The sequence below is a fragment of the Salvelinus alpinus genome, chromosome 35, assembly GCF_045679555.1.
Source record: "Salvelinus alpinus chromosome 35, SLU_Salpinus.1, whole genome shotgun sequence".
NCBI lineage: Eukaryota > Metazoa > Chordata > Actinopteri > Salmoniformes > Salmonidae > Salvelinus > Salvelinus alpinus.
The window spans coordinates 6,559,162-6,576,736 of NC_092120.1; the positions used below are offsets into that span (position 1 = coordinate 6,559,162).

The 17,575-nt window shown below is 41.6% G+C and overlaps 1 protein-coding gene across 2 annotated transcripts in view; it reads left to right on the forward strand.

Annotated features, from left to right (window-relative positions):
* LOC139564247 (sodium- and chloride-dependent transporter XTRP3A-like) overlaps positions 1–10,611 on the forward strand; it is a 32,166-nt gene extending 21,555 nt beyond the window's left edge. Inside the window, exons 6-11 of one of the 2 annotated variants that reach the window (XM_071383610.1) lie at positions 2,024–2,265; positions 2,886–3,048; positions 3,968–4,172; positions 4,907–5,066; positions 6,006–6,171; positions 6,399–10,611. In XM_071383610.1, the coding sequence (XP_071239711.1) occupies positions 2,024–2,265; positions 2,886–3,048; positions 3,968–4,172; positions 4,907–5,066; positions 6,006–6,171; positions 6,399–6,566 (1,104 nt within the window). In that variant the 3' untranslated portion in view covers positions 6,567–10,611. The other variant, XM_071383611.1, reaches the window with a different exon arrangement.
* Positions 10,612–17,575: the final 6,964 nt, after the last annotated feature.

A 17,575-nucleotide genomic window follows, 5' to 3' on the forward strand; every position in this document is an offset into this window, starting at 1 on the left:
TGATTATTTTCATCATTGTGTCAAGAGATATAGTACTAAAACACTTAAGTGTCTCTCTTGATCCTAGGTCCTGGCAGAGTTGTGACAACTGAGCTTTGGAAGAATACGCAGATGTAAAGAGTGTAATTTGCTTTCTAATGATCATGATCTTTTCCTCAAAGAAGTTCATGAATGTATTACTGCTGAAGTGAAAGCCATCCTCACTTGGGGAATGCTGCTTTTTAGTTAGCTTTGCGACAGTATCAAAAATAAATTTTGGATTGTTCTTATTTCCCTCAATTAAGTTGGAAAAATAGGATGATCGAGCAGCAGTGAGGGCTCTTCGATACTGCACGGTACTGTCTTTCCAAGCTAGTCGGAAGATTTCCAGTTTGGTGTGGCGCCATTTCCATTCCAATTTTCTGGAAGCTTGCTTCAGAGCTCTGGTATTTTCTGTATACCAGGGAGCTAGTTTCTTATGACAAATGTTTTTTGTTTTTAGGGGTGCAACTGCATCTAGGGTATTGCGCAAGGTTAAATTGAGTTCCTCAGTTAGGTGGTTAACTGATTTTTGTCCTCTGACGTCCTTGGGTAGGCAGAGGGAGTCTGGAAGGGCATCAAGGAATCTTTGTGTTGTCTGAGAATTTATAGCACGACTTTTGATGCTCCTTGGTTGGGGTCTGAGCAGATTATTTGTTGCGATTGCAAACGTAATAAAATGGTGGTCTGATAGTCCAGGATTATGAGGAAAAACATTAAGATCTACAACATTTATTCCATGGGACCAAACTAGGTCCAGAGTATGACTGTGACAGTGAGTAGGTCCAGAGACATGTTGGACAAAACCCACTGAGTCGATGATGGCTCCGAAAGCCTTTTGGAGTGGGTCTGTGGACTTTTCCATGTGAATATTAAAATCACCAAAAATGTGAATATTATCTGCTATGACTACAAGGTCCGATAGGAATTCAGGGAACTCAGTGAGGAATGCTGTATATGGCCCAGGAGTCCTGTAAACAGTAGCTATAAAAAGTGATTGAGTAGGCTGCATAGATTTCATGACTAGAAGCTCAAAAGACGAAAACTTCATTTTTTGGTGGTAAATTGAAATTTGCTATCGTAAATGTTAGCAACACCTCCGCCTTTGCGGGATGCACGGGGGATATGGTCACTAGTGTAACCAGGAGGTGAAGCCTCATTTAACACAGTAAATTCCTCAGGCTTAAGCCATGTTTCAGTCAGGCCAATCACATCAAGATTATGATCAGTGATTAGTATATTGACTATAACTGCCTTTGAAGTGAGGGATCTAACATTAAGTAGCCCTATTTTGAGATGTGAGGTATCACGATCTCTTTCAATAATGGCAGGAATGGAGGAGGTCTTTATCCTAGTGAGATTGCTAAGGCGAACACCGCCATGTTTAGTTTTGCCCAACCTAGGTCGAGGCACAGACACGGTCTCAATGGGGATAGCTGAGCTGACTACACTGACTGTGCTAGTGGCAGACTCCACTAAGCTGGCAGGCTGGCTAACAGCCTGCTGCCTGGCCTGCACCCTATTTCATTGTGGAGCTAGAGGAGTTAGAGCGCTGTCTATGTCAGTAGATAAGATGAGAGCACCACTCCAGCTAGGATGGAGTCCGTCACTTTTTGAATGGTCAAAAATTCCTCCTGACCGTTGTGCAGGTCTGATCCGCAACTACAGAAAACGTTTGGTTGAGGTTATTGCTGCCAAAGGAGGGTCAACCAGTTATTAAATCCAAGGGTTCACATACTTTCCCCACCCTGCACTGTGAATGTTTAAACAGTGTGTTCAATAAAGACATGAAAATGCATAATTGTTTGTGTGTTATTAGTTTAAGCAGACTGTGTTTGTCTATTGTTGTGACAAATTTTATGACAAATTTATGCAGAAGTCCAGGTAATTCCAAAGGGTTAACATACTTTTTCTTGCCACTGTATGTGTGTGTGCTACTAATATGCTTTACTAATGTGTGTGCCATTACTAATGTGTGTGTGTATGTGTGTGTTTGCTGTCTTAGATGGAACAGCTGGCTAACCCCACTACGTGGATCAATGCGGCCACTCAGATCTTCTTCTCTCTGGGCCTGGGCTTTGGATCCCTCATCGCCTTTGCCAGCTACAACCAGTACAACAACAACTTTGAGAAGCAGGCCATCGTCGTGTCCATGGTCAACAGCAGCACCTCCATCTTTGCCAGTATCGTCACCTTCTCCATCTATGGCTTTAAGGCCACCTTCAACTACGAGAGCTGCCTGGAGAGGTGAGGGTGGGGTCGCGGTCTGGTTGGTTGTCTCAATGACTTTGGCATTGAACTTTCAACTCAAAGAAGTAGGTGACACCAGTCAGCAGCACTCACCAGTACAAACGTAAACAATTCTAGGTCAAACATATACAATTAATTTAACGTCTGTAGACTGTAGCAGTTTCTGCAGACATACAAATGGAAGAAATGGCAGGTGCTTAGACTGGGGAAGGCATTGAAATCTAGATCAGCAATGAGAGGAATTGTATAAGGGGCTAGATATATTGTATGATTCAGATCAGAAATGCCCTTTCCAGTGGCATAGCATGCAGCCACTTGGATAGGGCTGGGGGGGTCCCAACCCAAAATGTATAAATGTCATAAGCCATGGCAAAATGTTTAGAATTACAGGAAATTAGCTATAAAACTGCTACATTTTCAGTCAACTTCATGGCAAAATGCATAGAATAGCAGGAAATGTGCTTTAAAACTGCACAATTTTCTCTCTGCCCCATGGCAAAATGTGTAGAATTGCAGGAAGTTACCTGGCCCCCCCGCCCAACCTAAAAACAGTTCAGAGAAACTGCGCTATACCACTTGTCCTTTTCATGACACTGACATTTCTCTTCTTCTCCCAGGGTGCGACTGCTGCTCCTGAACACCTTTGATCTAGCAGAGGACACCATCAGTCTGGAGAGTGTCAACCACTGGATCGCTGAGCTGAACAGGACACACCCAGAACAGTTTGCCAGTCTGGGAGGTAGGCTGGAGACCTGTGACCTAGAGGCTGAACTAGACACGGTAGGTCATGATGACACACAACTCAAATGAACTAATAGGAAAACTTGTGCAAAATACTGATAAGACTATTTCATTTGCTACTTCTCTTAGGGCTCGATTCAATCTGAATCGCGGAGGTTCTGCGATATAGGGAGATTGCCTTTAAATTTCAATGTTCCCGCATTTGCGGAGACTGCATTCAGGGTAAATGCTGCATAAATCGGCTCAATCTGATCTTACCTTAACATTTTTGCACTATAGCTCAGAACTTCCGCAATATGGATTGAATCGAGCCCTTAATCTAACAACATACCTCTGGTTTCCTGACAATATGTTATCATGTAGCAACAAAATAAATTGATTTTACTGTGAGGCCATAAAAACTTCACTCACCATTCTATAAATCTTTAATATTTTAGTCATAGTTCAATGTCACCTATACAACTTTATTTGACTCTGTGGTGGTGGTAGTGAGATGTGGCAAATATCATTGGCTGTTGCAGTTACAAATAATGCTAATATTACATTTTCAAAATTTTCCATTTTGTCTTTAATAAACCAGCCCACTTAAGTTTCCAATGGAGGTAAGCAAAAAATGTAATACTGACTTCAGACACTTTTGCACTATTCTCTCTCTCTCTCTCTCTCTCTCTCTCTCTCTCTCTCTCTCTCTCTCTCTCTCTCTCTCTCTCTCTCTCTCTCTCTCTCTCTCTCTCTCTCTCTCTCTCTCTCTCTCTCTCTCTCTCTCTCTCTCTCTCTCTCTCTCTCTCTCTCTCTCTCTCTCTCTCTCTCTCTCTCTCTCTCTCTCTCTCTCTCTCTCTCTCTCTCTCTCTCTCTCTCTCTCTCTCTCTCTCTCTCTCTCTCTCTCTCTCTCTCTCTCTCTCTCTCTCTCTCTCTCTCTCTCTCTCTCTCTCTCTCTCTCTCTCTCTCTCTCTCTCAGGCTGTTGAGGGTACAGGCCTGGCCTTCATAGTGTACAGTGAGGCCATTAAGAACATGCCCGTGTCTCAGCTGTGGTCTGTGCTCTACTTCATCATGCTGCTGCTGCTGGGTATGGGCAGTATGCTGGGTAACGTCATCGCCGTCATCACCCCCCTCAGTGACTTGAAGTTCATCAGCCGCTACATGAGCACCAAAACACTTAATGGTGAGAGAGAAGGGGTGATGAGGGAAAGGGTGGAAGAGGGGGTTAGGGTTGAGGTTAGGGTTAGGGTTAGGGTAAGAGTACGGGTTAGGATTAGGGTTAGGTTTAGGGAAAATAGGATTTTGAATGGGACTGAATTGTATGTCCCCACAAGGTTAGCTGTACAAGACTGTGTGTGTGTGTGTGTGTGTGTGTGTGTGTGTGTGTGTGTGTGTGTGTGTGTGTGTGTGTGTGTGTGTGTGTGTGTGTGTGTGTGTGTGTGTGTGTGTGTGTGTGTGTGTGTGTGTGTGTGTGTGTGTGTGTGTGTGTGTGTGTGTGTGTGTGTGTGTTGGTGTGTCTGACTGACTGACTGACTGGTGTGTTGTCCCATCCTAAATTTTAGTCATTTAGCAGATGCTCTTATCCAGAGTGACTTACAGTTAGTGAATTCATCTTAAAATAGCTAGGTGAGATAACTACATAACACCGTCGTATTAAGTACGTTTTTTTTATGTCTTATTTATTATCTTATTTAAGATACTATTTGATGAGATAGGTTTTCAGAAGATGGATAGGGACTCTGCTGTCCTAACATCGGGGGAAGCTGGTTCAACCATTGGGTTGCCAGGACAGATAAGCTTGGACTAGGCTGAGTGGGCCAATCCTCTGTTATATGTGTGTGTGACTAACAGATGTGTTGTCATATCCTGTAGGTCTGGTGTGTGTGTGACTAACAGGTGTGTTGTCATATCCTGTAGGTCTGGTGTGTCTATTCTGCCTGCTGCTTGGCCTGGGCTTCACCACCCGTTCTGGGAACTACTGGTTCACCATGTTCAATGACTATGGAGCCACCTTCTCTCTGCTCTTCATCGTCCTCATTGAAGTTATCACCGTCTGCTACATATATGGCATCAAAAGGTGTGTGTGTGTGTGTGTGTGTGTGTGTGTGTGTGTGTGTGTGTGTGTGTGTGTGTGTGTGTGTGTGTGTGTGTGTGTGTGTGTGTGTGTGTGTGTGTGTACATTATTGACATTGAAGAATGACTCATTTCAGAAGCTTTCTAAGCAGCATCACCTTTGCTGTTCGAAATCAGAAAAACTAACACATCTTGTCATACAGTACCTTTTCTCCAAGAAACAATAGTTGAGCTGACATTATTTGAAACAGTTTCTACTTGAGAATGTGTAGCCCTACTGCAGTTGTGTTAGCAGCCAGTAGAGTTAAATCTTTAAAGTACCTCATAAAAGCTGTATTGTGTCCAGTAATGCCAAACAACACTTAGCATAATCATCCACAAATACCTCACATTCCTTTCACTCTTCTCAGGCTTTTGACTTGGCTGTACTGTAGTTTTTTAAGTTGAGCTTGTACTGTTTATTAAAAGCAAAATGGCTTATGAAGCATATAAGCAATTTCCTTTGAATGTTGAATGAATGTTTAAACAAAAATACCGTGGTTATCTTCTGCCCATACAAAATATATGAAAGTATTTTAGGAAGGGAACGGGGATACCTAGTCTGTTGCACAGCTTAATGTATTCAACCAAAATGTGTCTTCCGCATTCAACCCAACCCCTCTGAATCAGAGAGGTGCGGGAGGCTGCCTTAATCGACATAGTCATCATGTCAATGCTCCTGCAACCTTTCCCTCTCCAGGTTTGAGAAGGATGTAGAAGACATGTTAGGTCATCATGTCAATACTCCTGCAACCTTTCCCTCTTCAGGTTTGAGAAGGATGTAGAAGACATGTTAGGTCATCATGTCAATGCTCCTGCAACCTTTCCCTCTCCAGGTTTGAGAAGGATGTAGAAGACATGTTAGGTCATCATGTCAATACTCCTGCAACCTTTCCCTCTCCAGGTTTGAGAAGGATGTAGAAGACATGTTAGGTCATCGTCTTAACTGGTACTGGAAGATCATGTTGGCAGGAGTCAGTCCCATCCTCCTCATTACACTATTCATCTTCTACATCGTCAACTACATCCAGGGAGGAACACCCACATACCAGGCCTGGAACAAAGAACTGGTAAGGCCTCTCTGTTTTCTCCAATATCTTATCAATAACCCTGTCATTACACTAACAAGCACTCGGCCCAAAAAACGGGTAAGATAAGATTGTACTTTATTAATCCCCAAAGGGAGATTTGATTGTACCAGTCATACATGAATGAAAGAAAAGCACTGGAACAGAATATGCTGCACCCAGATACAATGTTGATCTCTGCCTGTCCTGTTGTCTTCCCTCTCCTCCAGGGGAAGTCTGTGGTGACGGAGTATCCTCCCTACGCCCAAGCCTTCATCGGCCTCCTCCTAGCCTCCTCTGTCTGCTGTATCCCTTTGACGGCCCTCTACACCTACTGTAAGAAGAGGAACCTGGCCAGTGGGAAGAGAGAGCGCACTGTCAGCACTGTGTCAGCGTAAAGACCGACGTATTGGTTGACAGACGGAGTGACACAAGGCAGAGCTGCTACATTACGGCTCTGAGACTGACTGGACCCGCTAGTTATAGGATCGACTGATCGACAGCCTACCGTCCGTATCATGGTTGTCTTAACAGGACGGTACCTCACCCTCCTGGTGCGGTGGTTCATGCCACACCACAAACCAAAGGCCCTCTTTCTCCCCCTGGGGCAGACTGGCTCTGCCGCTGTGCTGCTGGTGGACAGACGGGCAGATCTGTACCTAGCATTAGCCCTAGTCGTTCTTTGGCATCTAACACTTACTGGGTGATAATAGTGAACTTTTGTATTTTGTAGTTGTGGTTCTGAGCAGGGCTTAGAACTACATCCAAAATATTTCAGAAGTGAAAAACGATCAAATAATCTTGTCAATGGTTTATTGCATTGTTTAAAGGCCCAGTGCAGTAAAAAAAACATGATTTCCTGTGTTTTGTACATATTTCCAGGCTATGAGGTTGGAATAATACTGTAAAATTGGGAACATTATTATAATCCCCTTTTAGTGTAAGAGCTGTTTGGTGGGATGGAGCGTGGTAAATTAGTTAATAGACCAATAAGAAAGAGAGATCCAAACCTCTGCACATAACAGCTAGTTTTCCATTTTCCCTTCCCCACTCAAACCTCTACAAGACAGTCCTAGCAAAATTCTTGCTTGAGAAATTGCTCTTTGCTAAGAAGCTATTTTGGTTTCTTTTTGACCATTTTAAATGAAAACAATCACAGTAAGATACTTAATTGTAACCCATAAATTATATGATATTGAGATAAAAATGGCTGCATTGGACCTTTAATGTTTAGCTTTCAGTAGCAGATTTTTGAGACAGTGTGTCAACCATCTTTATTTAAAGCTTCACAAAATCTTTAAGATATTTTTTCCCTTAAATTTCAGTATGGTGAAGTATTTTGTATCACATTGTTTTACTTTAGATATTCTGGAGATTACTCAATGAGTTGTGAGATATGTTGAGTGCCTGGATGTACAAGGCAGACCTTGTGTTCAGATAGATATATATTCTGTAGAACAGACACTATTCTCTGTCATATAGAATAGGAAATCATGTCAGCTCTATAGGAAGCATTTCTTTCTGCAACATTCCAGAGCGTTTCACCTCCTGAACGTGTGAAAGATTTTGTGCTCTTCTAATTAGAAAGTATTGTAGTGTTGCACTGCTGTCATAGAATCCAAATCAACTGGACTTAGGATACAGCCCAATGGCTATGCACCAATGTGCTGTGCATATTCACAAACAAAAAATACAATGTAGACCTACTCTTTTTACAGTCAAATGTATGGGTTTGCACAGAAACAATTGCCAAACATGTTGTAATACTGTGAGCATTTTTCATGTGAACAATTTGAAACCATCCATTTATAATAACAGGGGCGCAACTTTCACTGGGGACGGGAGGACAGGTCCCCCCTACATTCTGAAATTGCATTTTTGTCCCCCGCTGGTTTTATCATTGGAATGTGATTTTAAAAAATGAGGCAACGGTGTGCTTTAAGACCATGCAGAGGTCTCCGAGCGGTCAGGTAGGCTGTTTGGACTGTTTATCCGACTGGATTAAAAAAACTAAAACATGTCCCCCCACTTCTAAAATCAAAGTTGTGCCCCTGTACAGTGATGGAAACAGTGTGTAAATATATTTGTACTATGTTTAATACAGGTTGGTGTTAGTGTGAACCAAGTATTGGTGTGAACAATTATTTGGTACTGCTGTACCACAATGATGTGTTCATGTTTTATAAGTAGTATTTTCTATGGTGAAATTATTAAAGACATGAAGACATTTGAACCATTGGCATTAGTGAACAAGATACACATACAGCAGCCAGCCTGTTGCAAACCAGGCATTTCATTCAGTCCTACTTGCAAGGATGACACATTTCAATGTTATGAAACCTGGATTTTTTTAAGTGCTTGGTTTGACAAGCTATGTACTTTATAATACCATTAAATGTTTAGACCACAAAAATATAAACGCAACATGCAACAATTTCAAAGATTTTACTGAGCTACAGTTCATATAAGGAAATCAGTCAATTGAAATAAATAAATTAGGCCCTAATCTATGGATTTCATATGACTGGGCAAGGACACAGCCATGGGTGGGCCTGGGAGGGTATAGGCTCACCACTTGGGAGCCAGGCCCACTCACTGGAGAACCAGGCCCAGCCAATCAGAAGGAGTTTTTCCCCACAATAGGGCTTTATTACAGACAGAAATACTCCTCAGCACCGCCTCAGACGATCCCGCAAGTGAAGAAGCCGGATGTGGAGGTCCTGGGCTGGCGTGGTTACACGTGGTCTGTGGGTGTGAGGCCCATTGAACCTACGTGCCAAATTCTATAAAATTACATTGGATGCGGCTTATGGTAGAGAAATGGACATTAAATTATCTGGCAACAGCTTTGGTGGACATTCCTGCAGGCAGAATACCAATTGCATGCTCCCTCAAAACTTGAGACATCTGTGACATTGTGTTGTAAGACAAAACTGCACAATTTAGAGTGGCCTTTTACTGTCCCCAGCACAAGGTCCACCTGTGTAATGATCATGCTGTTTAATCAGCTTATTGATATGCCACACCTGTCAGGTGGGTCGATTATCTTGGCAAAGGAGAAATTCTCACTAACAGTGATGTAAACAAATTTGAGCACAACATTTGAGAGAAATACGCTTTTTGTGCGTATGGAAAATATCTGGGATCGTTTATTTCAGCTCATGAAACATGGGACCAACACTTTACATGTTGCATTTATATTTTTGTCCAGTATAGCATGAGATTATATTTCTATGGGATAGACATGGGCCATCCGAGAACCACCTGCATTAAATGGCGTGTTTGTCTGAAGTTAAGCACTTATTTTTCTCTGTCAAAGACTGGAATGTAGTCTTGTCTTCAGCCTAGTGAGCTGAGGTTTAGGGCTGAATATAACAGGGTCGTTCTTCAAATAGAGTGCCTTTTGCGTCTCTTTGATATTTTAAGTAGACATTTTAAAGCCTGCTATATTAAATGAAGTGCCCTTTAATACAAACCACATGGAAAATGTAATATATCCTATTCTTTATATGAATAAAGACTCGCTAAGGTGCCAAAACTCTACATTTTGACATGGCCCACGTCATGTTTTGCTGACTTATATATATATTTTCTTGCATTAGTGATAAATTTACGTTTGTCCCACATTTTAAGGTCAACCCTGTAATGTAAACTAGACAAATGTTAATATGCTGAAACTATTTCTAGTAGCACAGTGGTCCCGAGTGGCACAGCGGTCTAAGGCACTGCATCTCAGTGCTAGAGGTGTCACTACAGACACACTGGTTCAAATCCAGGCTGTATCACAACTGGCTGTGATTGGGAGTCCCATAGGACGGTGCACAGTTGGACCAGTGTCCTCCGGGTTTGGCCGGTGTAGGCCGTCATTGTAAATAATAATTTGTTCTTAACTGACTTGTCTAGTTAAATAAAAAATAATTATAAGCTGGTTCTATGGTTTTTGGTCATTTTCTGTTGTTTTGTGGTAGAAAACTGTTGGCGTTGAGCATAACACTTCGAGCATGGGCTAGAAATGGGCTAGCATGGGCTAGAAATGTTTCAAGTTTGTTTTTGTTAAGCTTGGTTATGGCTGATTTAAGATAAAATTGTCAACCCTGTTACTTTAATTGCCATTTTTTTTATTAATTTGACCTCTTGAATAGGGAATTGGAATGTGTGCTCCTTATGACAGAATGATAATATTAGGTGAAATATGTTTTTTTGACAAAATAACACTACCCAAGTCACTCTTTTTGTGGAACAATCCAAAGGGTAATATAAACAGGAAAGTGTTCTCTCCCAAATCTCAATAGCCAGTAATAGTTCCATACTTCCAATAGAATGACCACCAAGGTACACCTTTTCAGTAGAAATTAATTTTGTGTATATGAGATTGAGTAGTTAAATTTGTAATATCTGTAGTCTGTTTCAATATCTGTATGGAAATAAAAGCATTTAGTACTATTTTGTGATGATGTGTCAACAATGTGACTATGCAATAACAGAAATGTACTGACACATGCTATGCAAATGTACTGACACATACTATGGAAATGTACTGACACATGCTATGGAAATGTACTGACACAAGCTATGGAAATGTACTGACACAAGCTATGGAAATGTACTGACGCATGCTATGGAAATGTACTGACGCATGCTATGGAAATGTACTGACACAAGCTATGGAAATGTACTGACACATGCTATGGAAATGTACTGACACATGCTATGGAAATGTACTGGCACCAGCTATGGAAATGTACTGACACAAGCTATGGAAATGTACTGACACAAGCTATGGAAATGTACTGACACAAGCTATGGAAATGTACTGACACAAGCTATGGAAATGTACTGACACAAGCTATGGAAATGTACTGACACAAGCTATGGAAATGTACTGACACGTGCTATGGAAATGTACTGACACGTGCTATGGAAATGTACTGACACGTGCTATGGAAATGTACTGACACAAGCTATGGAAATGTACTGACACGTGCTATGGAAATGTACTGACGCATGCTATGGAAATGTACTGACACAAGCTATGGAAATGTACTGACACAAGCTATGGAAATGTACTGACACGTGCTATGGAAATGTACTGACGCATGCTATGGAAATGTACTGACACATGCTATGGAAATGTACTGACACATGCTATGGAAATGTACTGACACATGCTATGGAAATGTACTGACACATGCTATGGAAATGTACTGACACAAGCTGTGGAAATGTACTGACACAAGCTGTGGAAATGTACTGACGCATGCTATGGAAATGTACTGACACATGCTATGGAAATGTACTGACACATGCTATGGAAATGTACTGACACATGCTATGGAAATGTACTGACACATGCTATGGAAATGTACTGACACATGCTATGGAAATGTACTGACACAAGCTGTGGAAATGTACTGACGCATGCTATGGAAATGTACTGACACATGCTATGGAAATGTACTGACACAAGCTATGGAAATGTACTGACACAAGCTATGGAAATGTACTGACGCATGCTATGGAAATGTACTGACGCATGCTATGGAAATGTACTGACACAAGCTATGGAAATGTACTGACGCATGCTATGGAAATGTACTGACGCATGCTATGGAAATGTACTGACGCATGCTATGGAAATGTACTGACGCATGCTATGGAAATGTACTGACACAAGCTATGGAAATGTACTGACGCATGCTATGGAAATGTACTGACGCATGCTATGGAAATGTACTGACGCATGCTATGGAAATGTACTGACGCATGCTATGGAAATGTACTGACGCATGCTATGGAAATGTACTGACACAAGCTATGGAAATGTACTGACACATGCTATGGAAATGTACTGACACATGCTATGGAAATGTACTGGCACCAGCTATGGAAATGTACTGACACATGCTATGGAAATGTACTGACACAAGCTATGGAAATGTACTGACACATGCTATGGAAATGTACTGACACATGCTATGGAAATGTACTGGCACCAGCTATGGAAATGTACTGACACATGCTATGGAAATGTACTGACACATGCTATGGAAATGTACTGACACAAGCTATGGAAATGTACTGAAACATGCTATGGAAATGTACTGACACAAGCTATGGAAATGTACTGACACAAGCTATGGAAATGTACTGACGCATGCTATGGAAATGTACTGACACAAGCTATGGAAATGTACTGACACATGCTATGGAAATGTACTGACACATGCTATGGAAATGTACTGACACATGCTATGGAAATGTACTGACACATGCTATGGAAATGTACTGACACATGCTATGGAAATGTACTGACACATGCTATGGAAATGTACTGACACATGCTATGGAAATGTACTGACACATGCTATGGAAATGTACTGACACAAGCTGTGGAAATGTACTGACGCATGCTATGGAAATGTACTGACACATGCTATGGAAATGTACTGACACATGCTATGGAAATGTACTGACACAAGCTGTGGAAATGTACTGACGCATGCTATGGAAATGTACTGACGCATGCTATGGAAATGTACTGACACAAGCTATGGAAATGTACTGACGCATGCTATGGAAATGTACTGACGCATGCTATGGAAATGTACTGACACATACTATGGAAATGTACTGACACATGCTATGGAAATGTACTGACACAAGCTATGGAAATGTACTGACGCATGCTATGGAAATGTACTGACGCATGCTATGGAAATGTACTGACGCATGCTATGGAAATGTACTGACAAGCTATGGAAATGTACTGACACATGCTATGGAAATGTACTGACACATGCTATGGAAATGTACTGGCACCAGCTATGGAAATGTACTGACACATGCTATGGAAATGTACTGACACAAGCTATGGAAATGTACTGACACATGCTATGGAAATGTACTGACACATGCTATGGAAATGTACTGGCACCAGCTATGGAAATGTACTGACACATGCTATGGAAATGTACTGACACATGCTATGGAAATGTACTGACACAAGCTATGGAAATGTACTGAAACATGCTATGGAAATGTACTGACACAAGCTATGGAAATGTACTGACACAAGCTTTGGAAATGTACTGACGCATGCTATGGAAATGTACTGACACAAGCTATGGAAATGTACTGACACATGCTATGGAAATGTACTGACACATGCTATGGAAATGTACTGACACATGCTATGGAAATGTACTGACACATGCTATGGAAATGTACTGACACATGCTATGGAAATGTACTGACACATGCTATGGAAATGTACTGACACATGCTATGGAAATGTACTGACACATGCTATGGAAATGTACTGACACAAGCTGTGGAAATGTACTGACGCATGCTATGGAAATGTACTGACACATGCTATGGAAATGTACTGACACATGCTATGGAAATGTACTGACACAAGCTGTGGAAATGTACTGACGCATGCTATGGAAATGTACTGACGCATGCTATGGAAATGTACTGACACAAGCTATGGAAATGTACTGACGCATGCTATGGAAATGTACTGACGCATGCTATGGAAATGTACTGACACATACTATGGAAATGTACTGACACATACTATGGAAATGTACTGACACATGCTATGGAAATGTACTGACACAAGCTATGGAAATGTACTGACGCATGCTATGGAAATGTACTGACGCATGCTATGGAAATGTACTGACGCATGCTATGGAAATGTACTGACACAAGCTATGGAAATGTACTGACACATGCTATGGAAATGTACTGACACATGCTATGGAAATGTACTGGCACCAGCTATGGAAATGTACTGACACATGCTATGGAAATGTACTGACACAAGCTATGGAAATGTACTGACACATGCTATGGAAATGTACTGACACATGCTATGGAAATGTACTGGCACCAGCTATGGAAATGTACTGACACATGCTATGGAAATGTACTGACACATGCTATGGAAATGTACTGACACATGCTATGGAAATGTACTGACACAAGCTATGGAAATGTACTGACACAAGCTATGGAAATGTACTGACACATGCTATGGAAATGTACTGACACATGCTATGGAAATGTACTGGCACAAGCTATGGAAATGTACTGACACATGCTATGGAAATGTACTGACACAAGCTATGGAAATGTACTGACACATGCTATGGAAATGTACTGACACATGCTATGGAAATGTACTGACACAAGCTATGGAAATGTACTGACGCATGCTATGGAAATGTACTGACACATGCTATGGAAATGTACTGACGCATGCTATGGAAATGTACTGACACATGCTATGGAAATGTACTGACACATGCTATGGAAATGTACTGGCACAAGCTATGGAAATGTACTGACGCATGCTATGGAAATGTACTGACACATGCTATGGAAATGTACTGACGCATGCTATGGAAATGTACTGACGCATGCTATGGAAATGTACTGACGCATGCTATGGAAATGTACTGACACATGCTATGGAAATGTACTGACACAAGCTATGGAAATGTACTGACACAAGCTATGGAAATGTACTGACACAAGCTATGGAAATGTACTGACGCATGCTATGGAAATGTACTGACACGTGCTATGGAAATGTACTGACGCGTGCTATGGAAATGTACTGACACGTGCTATGGAAATGTACTGACACATGCTATGGAAATGTACTGACACAAGCTATGGAAATGTACTGACACATGCTATGGAAATGTACTGGCACCAGCTATGGAAATGTACTGACGCATGCTATGGAAATGTACTGACACGTGCTATGGAAATGTGCTGACACATGCTATGGAAATGTACTGACACATGCTATGGAAATGTACTGGAGTGCTGACTGACATGCACTTAACTTTCCCTTTGTGTAGCTCCATGTCTCTGTTCCTCCTCAAATATTGATTCTTCACATCACTGGAAAGTGTGAAGTGAGTGAGGACATGCTCCAGATATATCGTACAAGTTTCATATTGGCTGCAGATTCAATAGCTGAGTATGCTAAATGTTTTTATTTTCTGAATATGGTCCAATAAGATAATGTTCCCAACATTTATTAGGGCTCAATTCAATCAGTAGCGCTGAAGAATTTCAATAGCACTATGGAGCTGAACTTCAGCTTTATGGATTAAATCGAGCCCTTAATTAAAGTACATTTTACCTGAAGAAATGTGATTCTTAACATAATTGTATACAAAACTGGCCAATCACATCTGTCAATAGTTTTCTTTTTGGATTTATTCAACACCCCTAGTACAACTACTATGACAAATACTACAGTAGACCAGTAGTCTGATAAATAACAAAGTTGAGAGGGAATCTAATTCATGCCATTTTTACAAAATGTGCTCTCCAGCCATATTTCTGGAGTAAAAAAAACACATCTATCATAAATAATAATTTTGAATACTCCACAAAATGATTGAATGGATCTCTCTGTGGCTCTTTAGCCACCACACATTCCTTCCTTAATAATCCCACTTAAATTACACCAATAGAACAGTCTTAATGAAACAACCTCCAGCTGCTTGCACTCAGCCCCCCAGTCGCCTTCTTAGACCCCAAGTCCCATCGCTCTGTTCAGCTGCTTCCTCAGCCTAATGTGGAGTGGCATTTTAAGTTTGTTTTTTCGCTTACAATCTGAAAACTTGCTTAATGAACCCAAAGCCAACAAAAATGTCCATGAGGAATGGGGAAGAGTATAAATATAAACTTAACGAGTCACCAATCAATCATAATAGAAATTGTTTTATTAAAAACATTAACTTGAGAGAGATAGGTGTTACATGAATACTTCGGGATTTTGGCAATGAGGCCCTTCATCTAATTTTGCGTACATTTTGAAGGAAGTTGCTAACTTGCGCTAGTGCAATTGCTAACTAGTGTTAGCATAATGACCGGAAGTCTATGGTATCTACTAATACTAGCCGATACCATAGACATACAGTCATTGCGCTAAAGCTAGTTAGGATTGGCTCACAAAACTACCTCCAACTTCCTGCATATTTTACAAGGAGACATAAAATGGTATCCACAAGTTAATCTGACTTTGGGGAAGATGATCATTGCCAAAATCCTGAAGTATTCCTTCGATTCTTCATTAAGACAACTGTTGAGAAATTCAAATTAAGGGAATAGAGCTGTGAAGTCTACTACCTAACTACCTACAGGAAAGGGAACGGAGCTGTGAAGTACACTACCTACAGGGAAGGAAACACGGGTGGTTCTACTAAGGTATATGGAATTGTTTTCAATAGGTCATTTTACAATTTGATTGGAATTTTAAGACCCCTTGAAATATATATATATTTTTTAAAGATTTTTTTGGCCTTACCGCTATTAGCCCTTACAAACGCATTGAATAACAGATTCACTACATGGAACAACAGATAGTCCCCTGAAAAATCAAAAGGAAGTTTGTTCTGAATTATCTATCCTATATCTGAGAGATACAATATAAGAAAAATCAGGAAACATTTGTATTTTATTTTTTTACACCCTTTATTTTTGCCACTAAACAGTCGGGGGGTTCTACTAAGCTATATGAATTGTTTTAGGAAGGTCATACCAAGGATAATTTTGCTATTTGATTTTGAATTTTAAGACCCATTGAAGTATCAAAAAAAAAAATATATATACAGTACCAGTCAAAAGTTTGGACACACCTACTCGTTATTTTTGAGCCCACAACTGAGCCCACAACTGTGCAGCTCCGCACAGTCACAGTTAAAGCAGCAGAGACTCATGGCTGCCCCCCCCTCCCCCACATCTGTGTGTGACTTTTCCCCAGCCCCCCTGTCACCTACGGCTGTGTGTTACATTCCCCCAGCTACCTCCACGACACAGCCCTCTGTGAGCCCGGGCAGCACCCCCCCCAGCCCAGCTACCCCAGATGGGAGAGGAGAGGACACTGTCTGCAGTGAGGGAGATATGGGGGAGGAACTGTGTTGGTCTTGACCCCGAGCAGCAGGAACGGTTGTGGCAGTTTGAATTCAGAGACAGCTTTGCGCTGAGTGAGGAAGGGGTGGGTCAGACTCATCTGGTGCAGCATGAGATCGACACAGGTGATGCTCGACCTATCAAGATGCGTCCCCGCCGTATCCCGCTGACAAGGCTGTGTTGGAGATGCAGTGGGCAGACTTCATCGAGCCCTCAGACAGCCCCTGGGCGGCGCTAGTCGTCATGGTTCCGAAGAAGGGGGGCAAGCTGAGGTTCTGTGCGGACTACAGGCGGCTGAATGAGGTAACCAGGAAGGACTCATACCCCATACCACGTATCGATGAGTTGCTGGACCTGGTTAGGGGGTCCTCCTGGTTCTCCTCACTAGACCTCCGCAGTGGCTACTGGCAGGTGCCCCTCTCCCCAGAGGCCAGAGCCAAAACTGCGTTCTCCACTAACAGAG